This window comes from Nerophis ophidion, linkage group LG19, assembly GCF_033978795.1.
Source record: "Nerophis ophidion isolate RoL-2023_Sa linkage group LG19, RoL_Noph_v1.0, whole genome shotgun sequence".
NCBI classification, from domain to species: domain Eukaryota; kingdom Metazoa; phylum Chordata; class Actinopteri; order Syngnathiformes; family Syngnathidae; genus Nerophis; species Nerophis ophidion.
The window spans coordinates 15687119-15706778 of NC_084629.1; the positions used below are offsets into that span (position 1 = coordinate 15687119).

The 19660-nt window shown below is 39.0% G+C and overlaps 1 protein-coding gene across 1 annotated transcript; it reads right to left on the reverse strand.

The window, feature by feature from the left end:
- Positions 1-1450: 1450 nt before the first annotated feature.
- On the reverse strand, positions 1451-19032 carry txndc9 (thioredoxin domain containing 9). The gene is made up of 5 exons (XM_061879309.1): positions 18900-19032; positions 12601-12798; positions 9949-10067; positions 9528-9782; positions 1451-1990 (listed from the first exon to the last, which is right to left on the reverse strand). The coding sequence occupies exons 2-5, from the start codon at positions 12772-12774 to the stop codon at positions 1870-1872; spliced, it is 669 nt and encodes a 222-aa protein (XP_061735293.1). The 5' UTR covers positions 12775-12798; positions 18900-19032; the 3' UTR covers positions 1451-1869.
- Positions 19033-19660: the final 628 nt, after the last annotated feature.

Consider the following 19660-nt stretch of genomic DNA (forward strand, 5'->3'; position numbering starts at 1 on the left):
TATGCAAAATTGCAATATATTTATCTGTACAGTAATCTATTTATTTATACCTGCACTTTATTGCTTTTTTAATCCTGCACTACCAAGAGCTAATGCAACGAAATTTCGTTCTTATTTGTACTGTAAAGTTAAAATTTGAATGACAATAAAAAAGAAGTCTAAGTCCAAAACATACAAACAAAAAACGTAAACAACAGTAAAACTTAAAATTGACGAATATATCTGAAGTTGATCCCGAGATTATTGTGCTAGAAGTAAACAGTAAAAAAAATGTATAATTTATTTTCTAACACTTTAATGAGTAGGACACTTTTGGCTCCCCAATTATTTTATTGTGATTTGTTTTTAAGTGCCATTGCTCAAAAAATAATAATGAATCAAAATCAAAAATTAAGGCTCCAATTATTATATAATCTCAAATATTCCACCTTAAAAAGTTATTGGGTGAAAATATAGCATATTTTCAGTTTTTTTCTAATGTTGAGCTAGAGCAGGGGTCACCAATGTGGTTCCGGCGGGCACCAGGTAGCCCGCAAGGACCAGATGAGTCGCCCGCTGGCCTGTTCTAAAAATAGCTCAAATAGCAGCACTTACCAGTGAGCTGCCTCTATTATCTAGTATTTATTTGGGGACGGCGTGGCGCAGTTGGGAGAGTGGCCGTGAGCAACCCAAGGGTCCCTGGTTCAATCCCCACCCAGTACAAACCTTGTCACGTCCGTTGTGTCCTGAGCAAGACACTTCACCCTTGCTCCTGACGGGTGCTGGTTGGCGCCTTGCATGGCAGCTCCCTCCATCAGTGTGTGAATGGGTGAATGTGGAAGTAGTGTCAAAGTGCTTTGAGTACCTTGAAGGTAGAAAAGTGCAATACAAGTACAACCCATTTACCATTTATTTACAAGCAAGCTGGTCTCGCTTTGCTCGACATTTTAATTCTAAGAGAGACAAAACTCAAATTGAATTTGAAAATCCAAGAAAATATTTTAAAGACTTGGTCTTCTCTTATTCAAATAAATTCATTAATTTTTTTTTACTTTGCTTCTTATAACTTTCAAAAAAGACAATTTTAGAGAAAAAAATACAACCTTAAAAATGATTTTAGGATTTTTAAACACATATACTTTTTAAATTCCTTCCTCTTCTTTCCTGACAATTTAAAATTTAAAGCCCACCAGACTGCACCAAACTTTTGGTGCCTTGTTGACACAGAAAAGTACAGTGGTGTATGCGCAGCAGCTATGAAGGTTCCAACTTCTCTTTGTGAATCAGCTTTTTCTGACATGAACTTCATCAAGAACAAACACATAACACGCCTCACTGATGCACATCTGCAAGACTCACTCAGAGTTGCAGTGTCAAGTTACACACTAGAGTACAACAAACTAGTTAACAGCATGCAATGCCAGGCTTCCCACTAACTGACAAAGGAACAGATAACAGATTTGGTGTCCAGTTCAAGGTGTGACATGATTTATTTAAACATTTGAGAGTTGACTTTTGTATTTTACATGAGTTATTATTTGTACAAACATGGTGCAAAGTAATTCATGATTTGTTAAAAAATGTTAGTGGCTAGCTAGTTGAAATGGGATATTGTGATTTCACAAGACTGTCTTAGAAGTGATCATTTGAAAATGTTCACAAAATAGTGTTGGTTTTTAAACTAAAAATTATGAAAATGGCCCCTGCTTGCTTTTATTTTTCAGTGTGGGGCCCTCAGTGGAAAAAGTTTGGACACCCCTGATGTAAGTAGACATTGTATCACCAAAGAAACTAAGCAGTCATCCAACATGGAGGCTTGAGGGCTGACTAGTAAATATAAAAACGAGGTAGCCCAGAGAGGGTAAAACCTGACATCCGTCAGGTTTTTCCTCAGTCCTCCTCTTCATCGGAGTCTGTGTCGTAGCCCCGCCCTCTGATAGTTTTCTTCTCCACCTTGGTAAACTTGGAGTGTGACTTCTGTGTGGCTGTGGGCGGCTCCATCAGGTTACCACTAAGACAAAAAATATTGTGTTACAAAAAGAGATGAGCGTCAGTAGGATGAAAGTCCAACGAATTAGTAAATTAATTGAGGAACATATTGAAAATGACAACACTACTTTATATATTTATACGACGAAGAATCATATTTGGTCATTTATGTCAAAATGGACACTTTACTATAAGGCAGTCTAACCATGTGAATGCCCAAAGCCAATCAGCAAAGAAAATTATATTTTTTTAAATGTTAGTTGTACGATGTAATGATATTGGGGTTCCATCCATCCATCCATCCATCCATTTTCTACCGCTTATTCCCTGGCGCCTATCTCAGCTACAATCGGGCGTAAGGCGGGGTACACTCTGGACAAGTCGCCACCTCATCGCAGGACCAACACAGATAGACAGACAACATTCACACTCACATTCACACACTAGGGCCAATTTAGTGTTGCCAATCAACCTATCTCCAGGTGCATGTCTTTGGAAGTGGGAGGAAGCCGGAGTACCCGGAGGGAACCCACGCATTCACGGGGAGAACATGCAAACTCCACACAGAAAGATCCCGAGCCTGGATTTGAACCCAGGAGTGCAGGAACTTCGTATTGTGAGGCAGACGCACTAACCCCTCTTCCACCGTGAAGCCCGATATTGGGGTTCCTCAAAACAAAAATCGATTAACATCTGAATTGCGATTTACTCCGATTTTAAATGAATTCAATTTTATAATTGTAAAAATATATAATGTACATACATATATATTTTTCCCCAATTCTTAAAAAGACGTATACGTCAACCCCGAGGAGATTTTGTAACCTGTAACCAGTTTTGAAAAAGACTTTACTATGATTTTTATAGCAAATAATATTTTAAGAGAATCGGTTCTGAATCAAATTGTCACCCCAAGATTTGGAATCGAATAGTGAGATTCCCATCTCTAATAAACATAATACTGATCAATTATTTTGCAATACACTATCGTAATTTTCTGGTCGTAAATATGTTTTTAAAAAAAAAAACTAATATTTTTTGCGCTCTATGAAGCAAAATCTGCCATTTATTTTCCTTGTTCTGAAAACAAAAAAAAGTTGTTATTTTTGGTTTAAAAAAAACAACAACAACCAAATAACGAGGTAGCCCAAAGGGCTAGAATAAAAATAGTGTATTTGATTAATATTAATTTATATTAACAAACAATTTATTAAAAGTTCGAAAAGCTATCAAACTTGAAGACTTTTTTTCTTTACTAATTAACTACAATTCTATACAAAAAATACAAAAAAATATACGAGTGGACAGCAGTGACATTGTTTATTAAAATGTACTAAAAAGTTATGTATTTATATATAAAAACAGCATTTCAAAAAAATTTTGATAAAGAAACAAAAAAGCTACTAAAACTAAACATATGGTAAACAATTTAAAAATGTTGATCAGTGTCCTAAACAGCTAAACATACATATTTGCCCTCTTGAATCCATAAAAAACAACCACATTTTTGATTTACAAAAAAGAGAAAGAACACAATTTGGAGATTTGTCTGTAAATATCTCTCAACATAGCACAGCAGTGGAGTCTGCTGTCGGTCACTGCCAGAGGAGGTTCTCTGTCCTGAGCAAGAGTTTCAGTCTCCATGCAACAAACATCTACTGAGGTGATTATTTTGATGATGAGATGATCACTTCCTGTTCTGGTAGCTGAAGTGGCGCTCGCAAATTTTACTCCAATACATTTATGTTTAATAATGTAAGGAAGAATTTTTGCAATTAATCTAACAAGTGAATGTCTGGAGTAACTAGCTGGTGCGCTGTTACAAAGAATAAATGGCGCCCATGGCTGATTGTAGTGAACTTAAAAAGTCTATCGACACTGATCGAGGAAGTTGCTACAATCAAGGAGCAGCAGAAAAAAATCATGGCCCTTGTTATGCAGCTGGATCAGATAAGAGCTGACAATCTGGAGAAAGACAAGAAAATCGCAATTCTGGAGAACAGAGTTGCTGATATTGAGCAGTATACACGGTTTAATGACGTGATCATCACCGGACTTAGCATCAAACCCCGGTCTTACGCACAAGCTGTAACCCCAGCGAATGGAAGGGAGCCGGCGGAGTTGGATGTTATTTCAATGGAGTGACAGGTAGCGGCCTTTATGCAGTCCAAGGACATACAACTGGACTGTAACAGCATCGAAGCATGTCACCTTTTGCCCAGGAGAGGGACAAACGACAAGCCGAGCGTTGTCCTGAGATTTGTAAACTGGAAGCACAAATCGCGTTGCTAAAACAGGGAAGGAAGCTAAAAGGAACAAACGTATACATGAACGACCATTTGACCAAACCAAATGCTGATATAGCTCGAAAAGCACGCCAAATGAGGAGAGAGAAGAACATTCTACAAACTATTCTTCAAATTCTTCGAACTTAACGGTACTTCGGAGAACGCCAAAGTGCTGGTGATTAGAAACATCGAAGATCTGAACGAATATGACGTTTGAACTGGATTGTAAGGTAAAAGCGATTAAACAGAATCATGACACACATTGACAATACGCAAGATGCAAGCCATGACACGAGCCACATAATTCAGTTGGTAAGTGAATATGACAATGTACAGTTGAAAGCATCTCAATACACTGAACACCACCTACAAGACATGTAACAGGATATAGACCCAGACAATAATTTCCTCCTCAAAATAAATGAGAACTGATGCTACTATACCAATGAACAGGACAACCAGAATATTATTACTAAGGGCAAATTATCAATTATCCATTTCAATAGTAGAAGTATAAACAGGAATTTCAAGGACATCAAGGACTATTTACACACCTTTTCACAACCATTTACATAATTGCAGTATCCAAAACTTGGATTAACAGTGAAAAAGTGTCAGATTTTGAACTGGAGGGTTATGACCTTATTAATGTAAATAGACAAAACAAGGAGGGTGGAGGGGTGGCTATCTAGCAACCCTGTTTCCATATGAGTTGGGAAATTGTGTTACTTGTACATATAAACGGAATACAATGATTTGCAAATCATTTTCAACCCATATTCAGTTGAATATGCTACAAAGACAACATATTTGATGTTCAAACTGATAAACCTTTTTTTTGCAAATAATCATTAACTTTAGAATTTGATGCCAGCAACACGTGACAACGAAGTTGGGAATGGTGCCAATAAATACTGATAAAGTTGAGGAATGCTCATCAAACGCTTATTTGGAACATCCCACAGGTGTGCAGGCTTATTGGGAATAGGTGGGTGCCATGATTGGGTTTAAAAGCAGCTTCCATGAAACGCTAAGTAATTCACAAACAAGGATGGGGCGAGGGTCACCAATTTGTAAGCAAATTGTCAAACAGTTTTAGAACATTTCTCAACGAGCTATTGCAAGGAATTTAGGGATTTTACCATCTACAGTCCGTAAAATCATCAAAGTTCAGAGAATCTAGAGAAATCCCTGCACGTAAGCGATGATATTACGGACCTTTGATCCCTCAGGCGGTACTGCATTAAAAACCGACATCAGTGTGTAAAGGATATCACCACATGGGCTCAGGAACACTTCATAAAACCACTTTCAGTAACTACAGTTGGTCGCTACATCTAAAACTCTACTATGCAAAGCGACAGCCATTTATCAACAACACAGAGGAACACCGCCGGCTTTGCTGGGCCAGAGCTCATCTAAGATGGACTGATGCAAAGTGGAAAAGTGTTCTGACGAGTCCGCATTTCAAATTATATTTGGAAACTGTGGACGTGGTGTCCTCCGGAACAAAGAGGAAAATAACCATCCGGATTGTTATAGGCGCAAAGTTCAAAAGCCAGCATCTGTGATGGTATGGGGGTGTATTAGTGGCCAAGGCATGGGTAACTTACACATCTGTGAAGGCACCATTAATGATGAATGGTCCATACAGGTTTTGGAGCAACATATGTTGTCATCCAAGCAACGTTATCATGGATGCCCCTGCTTATTTCAGCAAAACAATGCCAAGCTAGGTGTTACAATAGCGTGGCTTCGTAGTAAAGTCTCCCATCGCAAACGTAAAATACGACAACAAGACCCTGGACTGTTGAACAACTTAAGCTGTACATCAAGCAAGAAGGGTAAATAATTCCACTTTCAAAGCTTCAACAATTAGTTTCCTCAGTTCACAAACGTTTACTGAGTGTTGTTAAAAGAATGTGATGTAACACAGTAGTGAACAACTACTTTGGCACGTGTTGAAGCCATGAAATTCTAAGTTAATTATTATTTGCAAAAAAAAATTAAGTATAGGAGTTTGAAAATCAAATATCTTGTCTTTGTAGTGCATTCAATTTAATATGGGTTGAAAAGTATTTGGAAATCATTGTATTCCGTTTATATTTACATCTAAGACAATTTCCCAACTCATATGTAAACAGGGTTTGTATGTGGATAACACCTTGAGATTCAAACGTCTGGATGATATGACAACTGTGGTTGATAACCTACTTGAATGTCTAATGGTTGAAATTTCTATCGAAAAAAGTAGAAATGTCATTATTAGTTGTATATACAGATCGCCAGGTACAAGCATTGCACGTTTTACAGATTGGATGGAATGCCTGTTTTCAAAGAAGAGTAATGTTAATAAAGCTGTCTGGAGACTTTAATATTGACCTATTAACTCCCAGTAAAAATAATGATATAGTTAATTTCATTGACACAATCTACAGTATAATTCTATATCCCAAAATCACCAGACCTAGTCGAATTTCATCCCACTCTGCCACTCTAATCGACAACATATTCACCAATGATATTGAAAATAAGACCGTAAGTGGGCTGTTGTTCAAAGATATCACTGACCCCCTCCCAGTTTTTCTGATATTTGATGGTAACTACAGGACAAAAAAATTTGAAAAGCCAACCCAATACAGAAGAACAAGACCAGAGGAATCCATTAGTTCATTTAAACATGATTTACTGGAGCAGAATTCGGATGTAATTTATGAAAATGGTGATGTTAATAGTGCTTATAATATATTCTTGAGAATATTTAGGTCATTATATGATAAAAAAAATTGCCCAATAAAAGAGTGCATCAGCAAAAGAAAGTATACTAATTGTCCTTGGATCACAAAATTGCTAAATGCTTGCAAAAAGAAACACTCTTTAAAGGGAATTTATAAGATTGAAAACAAAAGAAGCAGAAAATATAAAAAATATAAAAACAAGTTAACTCATATTATGAGGTCAAATAGAGATTATTATAAGAAATTATTAGATGATAATAGAGATTATTATAAGAAATTATTAGATGATAATAAAAATAATATCAAAGGAATATGGAATTTATTAAACAGTATTATAAGAAACAGTACCTCTTCAAATAACTATCCAACTTATTTCATGAATGATGGTAAAGAAAATGTTAATATTGAAGATGTGGCTAATGCCTTCAATAAATTCTTCATAAGTATTGGACCCGAACTTGCAGCAAAAATCCCAGATCCACGGACAACTGGTAAAAATATGGAGGGATTGTTGGATAGAAATCTCAATTCTATGTTTTTAAATGCAGTGAGTGAAGAAGTGTTAGATATTGCAAACAAATGTAAGAACAAAATGTCCACAGATTCCAATGACATTAGTATGGCATTGTTGAAAAATGTTATTACAGGGATATCAAAACCATTAACATATATCTCTTATCTGTCATTTCAAACCAGCACATTTCCAAATGAAATGAAAATAGCTAAAGTTTTACCTGTTTAAAACTGGGAGCAAACACCACTTCACAAACTATAGACCCGTCTCTTTACTTCCACAATTCTCTAAAATATTAGAAAAACTATTCAATAACAGGTTAGATGCATTTATAGAAAAACATAATTTACTCCCTGACTGTCAATATGGGTTTAGATCAAACAGATCTACATTAATGACAATAATTGAAACAATAGAGGAAATCACAAATGCCATAGACAAGAAACAATATGCAATGGGAATATTTATTGATCTAAAAAAAGCATTTGACACAATTAACCATGATATATTAATCAATAAAAAGGAAAAGTATGCAATAAGGGGAGTTACACTAGACTGGCTTAAAAGTTACTTAAATAAGAGACAACAGTTTGTGAAGTTGGGGGATTGCTGTTCAACGTGTTTGGACAATGCTTGTGGTGTCCCCCAGGGGTCAGTGTTGGGGCCAAAACTGTTCATATTGTATATCAATGATATCTGTAAAGTGTCTACATTATTGAAATTCGTGTTATTTGCTGATGACACAAACATTTTTTGTTCAGGGGATGACTTAAATCAATTACAGGAAGTCATTATGGAAGAAATGAGTAAACTAAAATCTTGGATTGACTATAATAAATTGTCATTAAACCTGTTATTGCTGTTTGGAAAAAGGACACATGAAACAAGGGTACAGATACAAATAGATGGGGTGGGAAATTGAAAGGGTTTTTGAAATAAAATTCCTTGGAGTTACTATTGACTATCAAATTAACTGGAAACCACATATAAAACATGTAAAGTCTAAGCTGTCAAGAAGCATCTCAGTAATAAATAAAGCAAAGCAGGTTCTGGATTACAAATCACTCCACATTCTCTACTGTTTATTAGTTTTACCATACTTAACCTACTGTGTGGAAATCTGGGGGAATAATTATAAAAGCTCATTAAACTCAATAACTATACTTCAGAAAAGAGCTGTACATCTCATCAACAAGGTTGGATATCTGGACCATACTCATTCACTATTCTTACAGTCAAGAATATTGAAATTTAATGATATTATTTTGTATCAAACTGCACAAATAATGTATAAAGCCAAAATACATAAACTCCCAGGAAGCATTCAAAAATTGTTCAGCACACGAGAGGGGGATTATAAATTAAGGAGGAATTTTAATTTGCTTAGTTATAGAACGACCATCAAAAGTTTTTGTATTTCAATCTGTGGAGTGAAACTATGGAATGGTTTGAATGTGGAGTTAAAGCAATGTCCAAACATAAAGCAGTTTAAAAGGAAGCATAGGTACATGGTATTCCAGAGGTATAGAGATGAAGAAGGGCTTGGATATTGGGTTTCTTGTGTTACAAAAGAGTTTGGGGCTGCCCATTGAGGCACTGGTACTGCTGTTTTGGCATGATACCATTTCCATGAGCACTTGTGGTAATGGTGTAGCTATGTATGTGTGTAGTGTGCATATGTATGTATATATTTATCATTTATGTGTAAACAAGTTCATTAAGTTTGTACATAGAGTCAACAGGTAGTTCTTGATTAATTTATGATTTAAAGAAAAGGGGTGGGATTAAATAAGTGTATACTTCTCACTCCTTTACAAATATGTAAGAAAAAAAAAAAAGAGAAAGTCCAATGCTCATTTGTTTTTGTTTTTGTTTTTTTAATTCTCCATTGTTTTAATTGTGTTACAATGGCTGTTAACGCTATAGCACTGTATTGGATCATGCTTGCTCTTGTTTTTTTTTTTGCATATTTGAAATAAAAATATATCAATCAATGCGTAGCTGTAATTGAGTACATACCTGTAATTGATAACACTGGCACAGCCAAGTCGCCACTCCAGCACTTCTGTGCTGAACTCATCTGTGTTTCCCAGGTCTGTGAAGCCGACCACGTAGTCCTTTGACTTCCCGTCAATGAGCAGTGCCAGAGTGGGGATGATTTTAATGCGCAGGCGCTCTGTGAGAAAGGGTGCCTTTTCCACATTGAGTTTGATGAATTTGGTCTCCACGTGCTTCTTAGCCAGAATGGCCAAGTGTTTGTCCAGGATCTTACATCTATACATGTGGACAGTGACAAATAACAAGCTCGTCAATGTCTACTGGCTATTACCGTAAATGCTCTACTTCGAGTATATCTCGAAATTGGAACATTTACAATTGTTATGATTTTATTAGTACACTTTTAAGTCTCTTTGTTTTGACGATAAAACAGTGAGCTTACCTGAAGGTGGAGTTTTTGTAGAAATGGCAGACAACGTTCTTGCTCTCCTTGACCTCACTGAAGAATTCCTTCTCACTCGGGATTTCCCGATACTCTCCGTGACCTTTAGATAGCCACTCCTAAGACACAAACAAAACATTTTCTCACATTTTGCATGACAAAACCTCAAGACCAAAATTTATTGATGTGAATAAGGAGTCAAAGCTAACAATCATATTTCATCAACTGCAGAGAGTTAAAGACATCTTGTTAGTATTTTTTTTTTTTTTTTTTTTTACAATCCCCGTTTTTTTGTCAATGTTGAAATTTTAACAAAATCTGCTCTACCACCAAAAATTATGTCATCATAATCATCCATCCAATGGGGGAGCTATAGTCAATCCCAGCTACATTCTAGTAGAAGGTATGGTTCCTCGTGGACAAGTCTTCACCTCATCGCAGGGCCAACACAGATAAACAACATTCAACAAAGTTCCATAATGACAACCCTCTATTTGTGTCAACATATTTTTTTTTTACTAAGGGGGAAAGCACACATTTATTTTAGGGGCACACAGCTTATTGGAGTGGTCTATTTAAAGAAAAATGAAAAGTAATCAACAATAGGGATGGCAATATCGAGTGAGCCCATCTGAGAAACAAAACACATTTCTTATAATCCCTTGCGCAGCGCAGTTTAGTGAAAAATTTCAGGAAGCACAGGAGCAGAGCGGAAAACTCAAGCTATGGGATCCTACCCCAAAGTTAAAATCGGACTTTTGGACGCATTTTGGCTTCGCAGTCAAAGGAAATAAAGAGGAGAAATCGTGACGAACATGCAAAATACAGTTTGCAGATATTGCCAGACCGCTATCGTATATAAGTCAGGATACAAGCAACATGAGGAGTCAATTAATTAACACTGGAAAAGATTGACGCAAAACCAAGATGTGAGCCAAACATCAATTTGTGAGGCATTTCATTCAAGTTTTCCTCATGACAATATGTTTACAATGTCAGTTCAAACACATTAAACTGAAATGTTTTTATAATGTTTGCTTGTTACTTGAAACACTGTTCCTTCACTGTTCTTCGCACTTCAATTGAAAATACTTCTTGGAAGTGATACATTAAAATAAAATATTTAAGCATTAGATTTATGTTTATTAAAAACAAATCTAACATATGTAGCACCCAATTAGCACTCACTAAGCCATTTATCCAAGTCCATCTTTTTTTTTTGACATTACTGCAATATTGTATTGTGGCCTTAAAGGGGAATTGCACGTTATCTTCTACTGTAATTGTGCCTATCGTTCACAAACATTTTGTAAAACATGACAATGAATGTTATTTTTTTAGCATTCTACATATTAAATAAACGCAATCAAAAGTTTGTTTACAATGGAGCCTATGTGACTTGCGTATTTCTACCTGTAAAGCCCTTAAAAACCATCCAAACACCTCCATTAAGGTATTAACTACATGATTGAAGTATTGGAAGCAAGTATGTATTGTAGTAACGGGTACATTATAGTAATTATTATTTAGGTATCTTGATAATTTTAAGCATACGTGGCGGCGCAATAGTTTAAAAAACACATCACAATGTTCACTTTTTTTTTTCCATCACTGATTATTACTAACTGCAGACTTACTGTACATTAGGACGTCGACTGCTGGGATGTTCATAAATTCCCATTGAGGTGAAGAATGACTCATAATCCTCAAAGAAAAGGGGATAAGGGGGTCATGATGAAATGAGATCTAGAATAAACTTGCGAGGAGCAGGAAAGCGAGGAAGCTGAAGACCACTGATGTAAACATAGGAACACTCAAAAGTAATCACAGCCCCGCTAAAAATAGTTAATCTGCGTTAGCGCTTATAATAACAGTATCACTAATATGTGGTTAATATTCTAATCACATGTGCATTTATGGTCTTGTCACCCTCGGCTGAAGGGTGACACGGCAGTGTGACTGGATCAAAAGAGACGTCGGAGACGCTTTACCGAACCAAAAGTTATGAGGATTCCTCTCCCAGAGAAGCAAAACCATCAATTTATATATTCCTTCTTTCATTGTCTGGTTGTGCGCTAAGTCTAAACAGCACCACCTGACAACTGCTTTAAGTCATAACTTAAAGGTTGGCATTTGAGCCAGACAGGTAGTCTCCTTTCAAGGATATGGTTATCACTTTTGCATTACGAAGTCCCAATTAGGGCCTTTTTCCTACGAGAAGTGATCCAATCCACCTGCGAATATCAAACTAAGGGGCTTTATCTCAGTGTGTGCTCAAACTGAAATGCCACTGTTTATTCAAACCTAATGATTTGCTTTCTCCAAGATGAATATGAACATTCACCATATATAGATCATTATATGAGTTAATTAATACACTTCACAGCAAATGTAAATGGAGCTTTGTTGGCTGTTTTTGAATCGTTATGTATTGTATTTTGGGGGCAAAATTCCACTCACAAGTTAGAATGCATTTAAAAAAATCCATCGTCGTGTATTTTAAAATGATTGGGAACAATAGGCAAATTTGACCAAAAAAGTGCAGTTCCCCTTTAATACTGTGGTAATATGGTACCATGAGATTTTGAGTTCCCTACATCTCTTATTACCAATCAGTGTGCGTTAAAAAACTGAAACACTAACACAACCCACCTGCTTCTGTTTCTGGGCTTTCTTTAACGCCTCTAATCGTCTTTCCCTCATTCTTTCAAAGTCGTCTTCATCCATTTCGCTTAGTTTGGTCAACTCTGCATCCACCTTGTCCTCCACCAACTTGGCAGACTGCACCAGAACCTTGGTGATGTGGTCGATCCCGTCGCTGGCCATGTTGTTGGACTGCTTGCTGTTTACCTGAAGGCGACAATATATTAGCTAGGATAGAAGACAATGATAGTAACAACACAAAACCCACATTTTTAAATAACTATATGAAGGGAAATAAACTCCTGGTTTCTGTTTGTAGAGCAATGTACTGACTCAGGTAAAGCGCACTGATCATTGTAATTATTTATGATTACTATTCAAGCAACAATGTTTATTTAACTATTAAAGTAACTGTCAACAACCAAAGGCATTCCCCTAAACCAGGCCAGGGCAATTATTATGACTTGGGAGCCACATTTCGAGAAAAAAAGGTTTCTGGGGGCTTGTTATTTATTTTTAGGAACACTAATACAAAACCTCACAATAATGTCTGATTGAATCCTAAAAACGTTATGACAGACCGCCTTAAAAAACGGAATGGACATTCACATTTTTCTATGAACAATAAAACACAGAATATTGACAAAATATGAATGTCACACCCCCTTTCAATCGACATATTTTATAATCAAGTGAAACGCAACAAAAATGCAACAAACAGTGAAAAATGAACACGAAGGGTACAAAATAAACCCACCTACAATCTGATATATGGTATCATTAAGCTTTAGAACTTTGTTGTGAAAGTCTCCTTCCGTTGTCTGTGGAAACGCATTCCGCCCGCACTGCTTGGTGCCTCGTCTGAGCTGCTGTGACGTGGATTACCATACTAACTAATTAGATGACCATAGTAACTAATTAGATTACCATAGTAACTGGTATATCAGGTTGCTGTGCCAGGGTTCCTGGTTCAATCCCCACCTTCTGCCATCCTAGTCACGTCCATTGTGTCCTTGAACAAGACACTTTACCCTTGCTCCTGATGGGACCTAGTTAGCGCCTTGCATGGCATCTCCCGCCATCAGTGTGTTAATGTGTTTGTGAATGGGTGAATCTGGAAGTAGTGTCAAAAGCGCTTTGGGTCCTTAAAAAGGCAGAAAAGTGCTATACAAGTTTAACCTATTTACCATATCATCCAAAAGCGCAGATTCCAACCATTGAAAGACTTAGTATAGTTGAAGACTTAGGGTTATTAGAAAACATGAGTGCACATCATAAACATCTAAAACAATTATTTGGGAATGTCCGGAGGGCCAGATTGAACAGCTTAACGGGCCGCATGTGGCCCCCGGGCCTTAATTTGCCCAGGTTTGCCCTAAACCAGGGGTCAGCAACCCGTGGCTCCGGAGCCGCATGCTTTGATCACTCTGATGCGGCTTAGCTTGTCACGGCCAGGGTGCATTGGAATGCGCCCTCATCCTTGCGCTCTGCTTGTCAAACCTCGGGCCACGCCCACGGCCACGCACATCCATGGACGCGCCGCGCGCGCCTCCATCCTGCAGCAGATGGCGCCGCTGTAGTGGCTGCTGTTGGTAGGAGCTCTGTGCTCTTGTGTTATCCTTTTGTTTCCCTCTTGTTTTCATGTGTTATATATATATATATATATATATTTATTTTTTGCCTTTTGGTTGGGGACCCTTTGGGACTGTGTGACAAGGGGTGGCACTTTCGTGACCTCTGCAGTGCTTTTTGTGGACTTTTGGATCTGCCTCCCGGGAGCCTTTTGGCCATGGAAACCAGCTGCTGGGTCTTAGCTACACCAGAGTCAGTTTGGAGAGACTGGAGGAGATGCAGATGAAGACACAGATGAGTGCCGGGACGGATAAGCTTCACAATGTCTTGGCTGAATGAGCAGGTATCGGACACTTCAGTCTTCTTGGACATATCCTCATTCATCCATGCGGACTGGACACTGGTCGAGAGTTGGTTGGCGACCGAGAGTTGGTTGGCGGCCGAGAGTGGAGTCGGCTCTCTTGGTTGCTTTGTTGGGTCTGCTCCTGTCTCTGGCCATGCTCTCTCCACCCCAGCAGACGATGGCGTGGAACACCGCAGAGGTCACCACAGTGTATATGTTTCTTTTACTTTTTATTCCTAGCTGTATGTAGAAGTGGCTGGTTGTGTCAGCTCCACTGCTTTAATGTCTTTCATGTCCTTTGTTTTCTTTGATGTTTTATGTGTACTATGGCTATGAGTTGTTTTTTTTTTTCCTTGGCCTCAGTCTGGACCCCCTCTCCAAAGGCCCAGGCCAGTAAAAGGATGACAGTACAGAGAGAGAGGACAGCATTTTTGGTTCTCTGCCAGTGGATAATTTAAGTTTGGCGTTTTGTTTTTCATTATTACAAGGAGGACATAAATAGACATTAAGTATTTTACTTAACCTTCAACCCGACGTCTTTTTCGGAGTTAAAAACGTTTTGTTGCATGCAGGAATTTTCTTTAATTTTCTCTGCAGTCGTTCATTGATTTCATAAATCTAACCCATAATAGTTTGTATGTAGCACAAAAAACTTTATATGCAGTGTTATTTCATTTTATATTTTTTAATTTAATTTAATTTTTTTATTGTTGTCCTGTCCACATTCTCAGGCAAATCTTATAGTTCAGGGGTCGGCAACCTTTACCACTCAAAAAGAGCCATTTTGACCCGTTTCACGAAATAAAGAAAACAATGGGAGCCACAAAACTCTTTTGAAATTTAAAATGAAATAACACTGCATACAGAGTATTTTTTTATTTTGTGCTATGTATAAACCAGGGATCTCACACACGCGGCCCGCACCTTAATATGAAAATGTAATGATAGTGGGGCCCGCAAACCATCCTGAATATTCCGAGAGACTACCGAATGTCAGCTCAACCATTCTCGCGAATGTTTGCAGAATTTCCCTCGATTAACAATAATAAGGGCATCTTAGGACGGCGTGGCGCAGTGGGAGAGTGGCCGTGCGCAACCCGAGCGTCCCTGGTTCAATTCCCACCTAGTACCAACCTCGTCACGACCGTTGTGTCCTGAGCAAGACACTTCACCCTTGCTCCTGATGGGTGCTGGTTGGAGCCTTGCATGGCAGCTCCCTCCATCAGTGTGTGAATGTGTGTGTGAATGGGTAAATGTGGAAGTAGTGTCAAAGCGCTTTGAGTACCTTGAACGTAGAAAAGCGCTATACAAATACAACCCATTTATCATTTATCATTTTATGTAGGTGCTGCCTTTGACGCCCTCTACAACACGTCCAATCAACTTGCCAGCCCAGTCACGTCGTACGAGGCTTCTGCTGACACACGCAAACGATTGCAAGGCATACTTGTTCAACAGCCATACAGGTTACACTGAGGGTTGTGATATAAACAACTTTAACACTCTTACTAATATGTGCCACACTGTAAACCCCCACCAAACAATAATGACAAACACATTTTGGGAGCACATCGGCACTGTAACACAACATAAACACAAAAGAACAAATACCCAGAATCCCATGCATCCCACTCTTCCGGGCTACATCATACATCCCGATAGCACCATTTACCCCACCACCTCCGTGTGTCGGTTGAGGTGGGCGGGGTTGGATGGGGCGGGGTTTGGTGCTAATGTAGCCTGGAAGAGCAGGGATGCATGGAATTCTGGGTATTTGTTATTTTGTGTTTAAGTGGTGTTACAGTGCCGATATTCTCCCGAAATGTGTTTGTCATTCTTGTTTGGTGTGTGTTCACAGTGTGGCGCATATTAGTAAGAGTGTTAAAGTTGTTTATATTACAACCCTCAGTGTAACCTGCACGGTTGTTGACTAAGTATGCGTTGCAGTCGCTTTCGTGTGTTGACAGAGGCTGAACATAAAATGACCAGCCGGCACACACATCGCGTGATGTAATAGCGGGCGCTGCGACATGTTGTAGAGGAGGTTAAAGACATTGCCATCACTGGACACCCTCAGTATTGTAGTCCATGGTTGTACTTGTATAGCGCTTTTCTACCCCTTTTTAAAGGCCTACTGAAACCCACTACTACCGACCACGCAGTCTGATAGTTTATATATCAATGATGAAATATTAACATTGCAACACATGCCAATACGGCCTTTTTAGTTTACTAAATTGCAATTTTAAATTTCCCAATAGTTTCTTGTTGAAAACGTCACGGAAGGATGACACGTACGCGTGACGTCATGGACTGTAATGAATTGTTATCCCTGCACCAAACACGGCTAAAAGTAGTCTCTGTTCATGGCGTAATTACACAGTATTTTGGACATCTGTGTTGCTGAATCTTTTGCAATTTGTTCATTTAATAATGGAGACTATAAAGAACAATGTTGTTGGTGGAAAGCGGTGGATTGCAATTGTCTTTAGCACCGAGACACAGCCGGTGTTTTTTTGTTTGCTGTGAAGCTTTAACACAGAGCGATCAAGCAAACATGTTTTCTCTACGTCAACCAGCATGTTTTTGAATGAAGAAATTGTGATATATATCATACCGGAGAAATCATTGGATTATTCGTCGTCCTGCAGCAGGTGTTTAAACGGCAGCTGTGAACTTGGCTCCTCGGCTTCTCTCTGAGACACTTTGTGTTCACCGCAGCCATCCTACCTTGAGGTATGTCTTTACAATCTTTTAAAATCTCACTAAAACACTATTAAAACAATAAGCAGATAAGGGAGCTTTCAGAATTATCCTAGTAAATGTGTCTAATTACATCTGAAACGGTCCCACTGCCGCCGACCGGAGCAGTCGCTTTTTTTTTTTTTTCTCTAGTCCTTCAGTATCAATATCCTAAATCAAAAATCTTTCATCCTCGCTCAAAGTAATGGAGAAATTGTCGCTTTCTCGGTCCGAATTGCTCTTACTGCTGGTGGCTTCCATTAAAAACAATGTGAATATGTGTGGAGCCCTGCAACTCGTGACATCACGCGCACATTCTTCCGGTAAAGGCAGGGCTTTTCTATTAGCGACCAAAAGTTGCGAACTTTATCGTTGATGTTCTATACTAAATCCTTTCAGCAAAAATATGGCAATATCGCGAAATGGTCAAGTATGACAAATAGAATGGACCTGCTATTCCCGTTTGAATAAGAAAATCTCATTTCAGTAGGCCTTTACAGAGCCCATAGCGCTTTAACAGTATTACCCATTCACACACTAACACACCAGGTGAAAATCGAGAATGTTATCCCTGGGTGATTTCTGAGAGAGGCACTAAAATCCGGAAACCTCACGGGATCTCGTTGGGATCGGCAATTTAGCAGCTGAGCCACATTAGAGTGATCAAAGAGCCGCATGCGACTTTGGAGCCGCGGGTTGCCGACCCCTGATATAGTTGATGTAGATGCCCATATCGGCTGTTAAATGATAAATGATAAATGGGTTGTACTTGTATAGCGCTTTTCTACCTTCAAGGTACTCAAAGCGCTTTGACACTACTTCGACATTTACCCATTCACACACACATTCACACACTGATGGAGGGAGCTGCCATGCAAGGCGCCAACAAGCACCCATCAGGAGCAAGGGTGAAGTGTCTTGCTCAGGACACAACAGACGTGACGAGGTTGGTACTAGGTGGGATTTGAACCAGGGACCCTCGGGTTGCGCACTGCCACTCTCCCACTGCGCCACGCCGTCCCTGTTCAGATTTACTTTACAAAAGAGAAGTGTAGGATATTTCTCTTGTTGCCTTATTTACATTTGACTTTATTAAATGTATTGGTATTATCATTTGGGGCAGCCGGGCCTGAGCAGGAGGGATAGAAAGAGAAAAAAAGGAAGACAGACGGGACAATTGTCGAGATGAGAGAGGAATTATACAGTGTTATTTAATTTTAAATTTCAAAAGAGTTTTGTGGCTCCCATTGTTTTCTTTAATATGTGAAAGGGGTCAAAATGAGTTGTAAAGGTTGCCGACCCCTGGCCTAAACCAACGGACACGCCTCAATAGCTGATTTAACAAGTCAACTACCTGGCTAAATACAATTTGTGACGCATTTTACTTCCATCGCAAATAATATATTTGTTAGATACGCCGAAAGTCATACAACAGTAGAATTATTCCCTCATAAATGGAAAACGTGTGTAGGCACGGAAAGTAAACCGTTGGCCGTTGCTAGCTAGCTCAAGCTAAGAAGCTAGTATTAGCGTAGCAAACCCAAATAGACGTCATCTATTGATTCATCTATTATAAAATACATGGTACACATGCAAAACATTAAACTATTTATGCGTTTGAGGTATCACAACATACTCATTCGCTCCTTACCTGTTATTCACGGTGGAGAAAGACGGATGTGTAGCGGAAGTGACCTCACGGCTGTCAAGGCGGAAGTGATCTGTTGTATGTTAAAAAGCGGCCAATAGAAAATGACAAAACGTCTTTTACTTGGAGTGACGTAGTTGTTGTGACGTATATTACGTAGGTGGTGTGAGTTAGACGAGGACTAAAGTACACCTGCATTATATTATCAAATCCAGTTCTGGGTTATATAAGTCCGAAAGAGCCTTAAGTTCCTTAAGGCTCTGGATGCTGTGGGGCTGTCTTGGTTGACAAGACTCTGCAGCATCGCGTGGACATCGGGGGCGGTACCTCTGGATTGGCAGACCGGGGTGGTGGTCCCTCTCTTTAAGAAGGGGGACCGGAGGGTGTGTTCCAACTATCGTGGGATCACACTCCTCAGCCTTCCCGGTAAGGTTTATTCAGGTGTACTGGAGAGGAGGCTACGCCGGATAGTCGAACCTCGGATTCAGGAGGAACAGTGTGGTTTTCGTCCTGGTCGTGGAACTGTGGACCAGCTCTATACTCTCGGCAGGGTTCTTGAGGGTGCATGGGAGTTTGCCCAACCAGTCTACATGTGCTTTGTGGACTTGGAGAAGGCATTCGACCGTGTCCCTCGGGAAGTCCTGTGGGGAGTGCTCAGAGAGTATGGGGTATCGGACTGTCTTATTGTGGCGGTCCGTTCCCTGTATGATCAGTGCCAGAGCTTGGTCCGCATTGCTGGCAGTAAGTCGGACACGTTTCCAGTG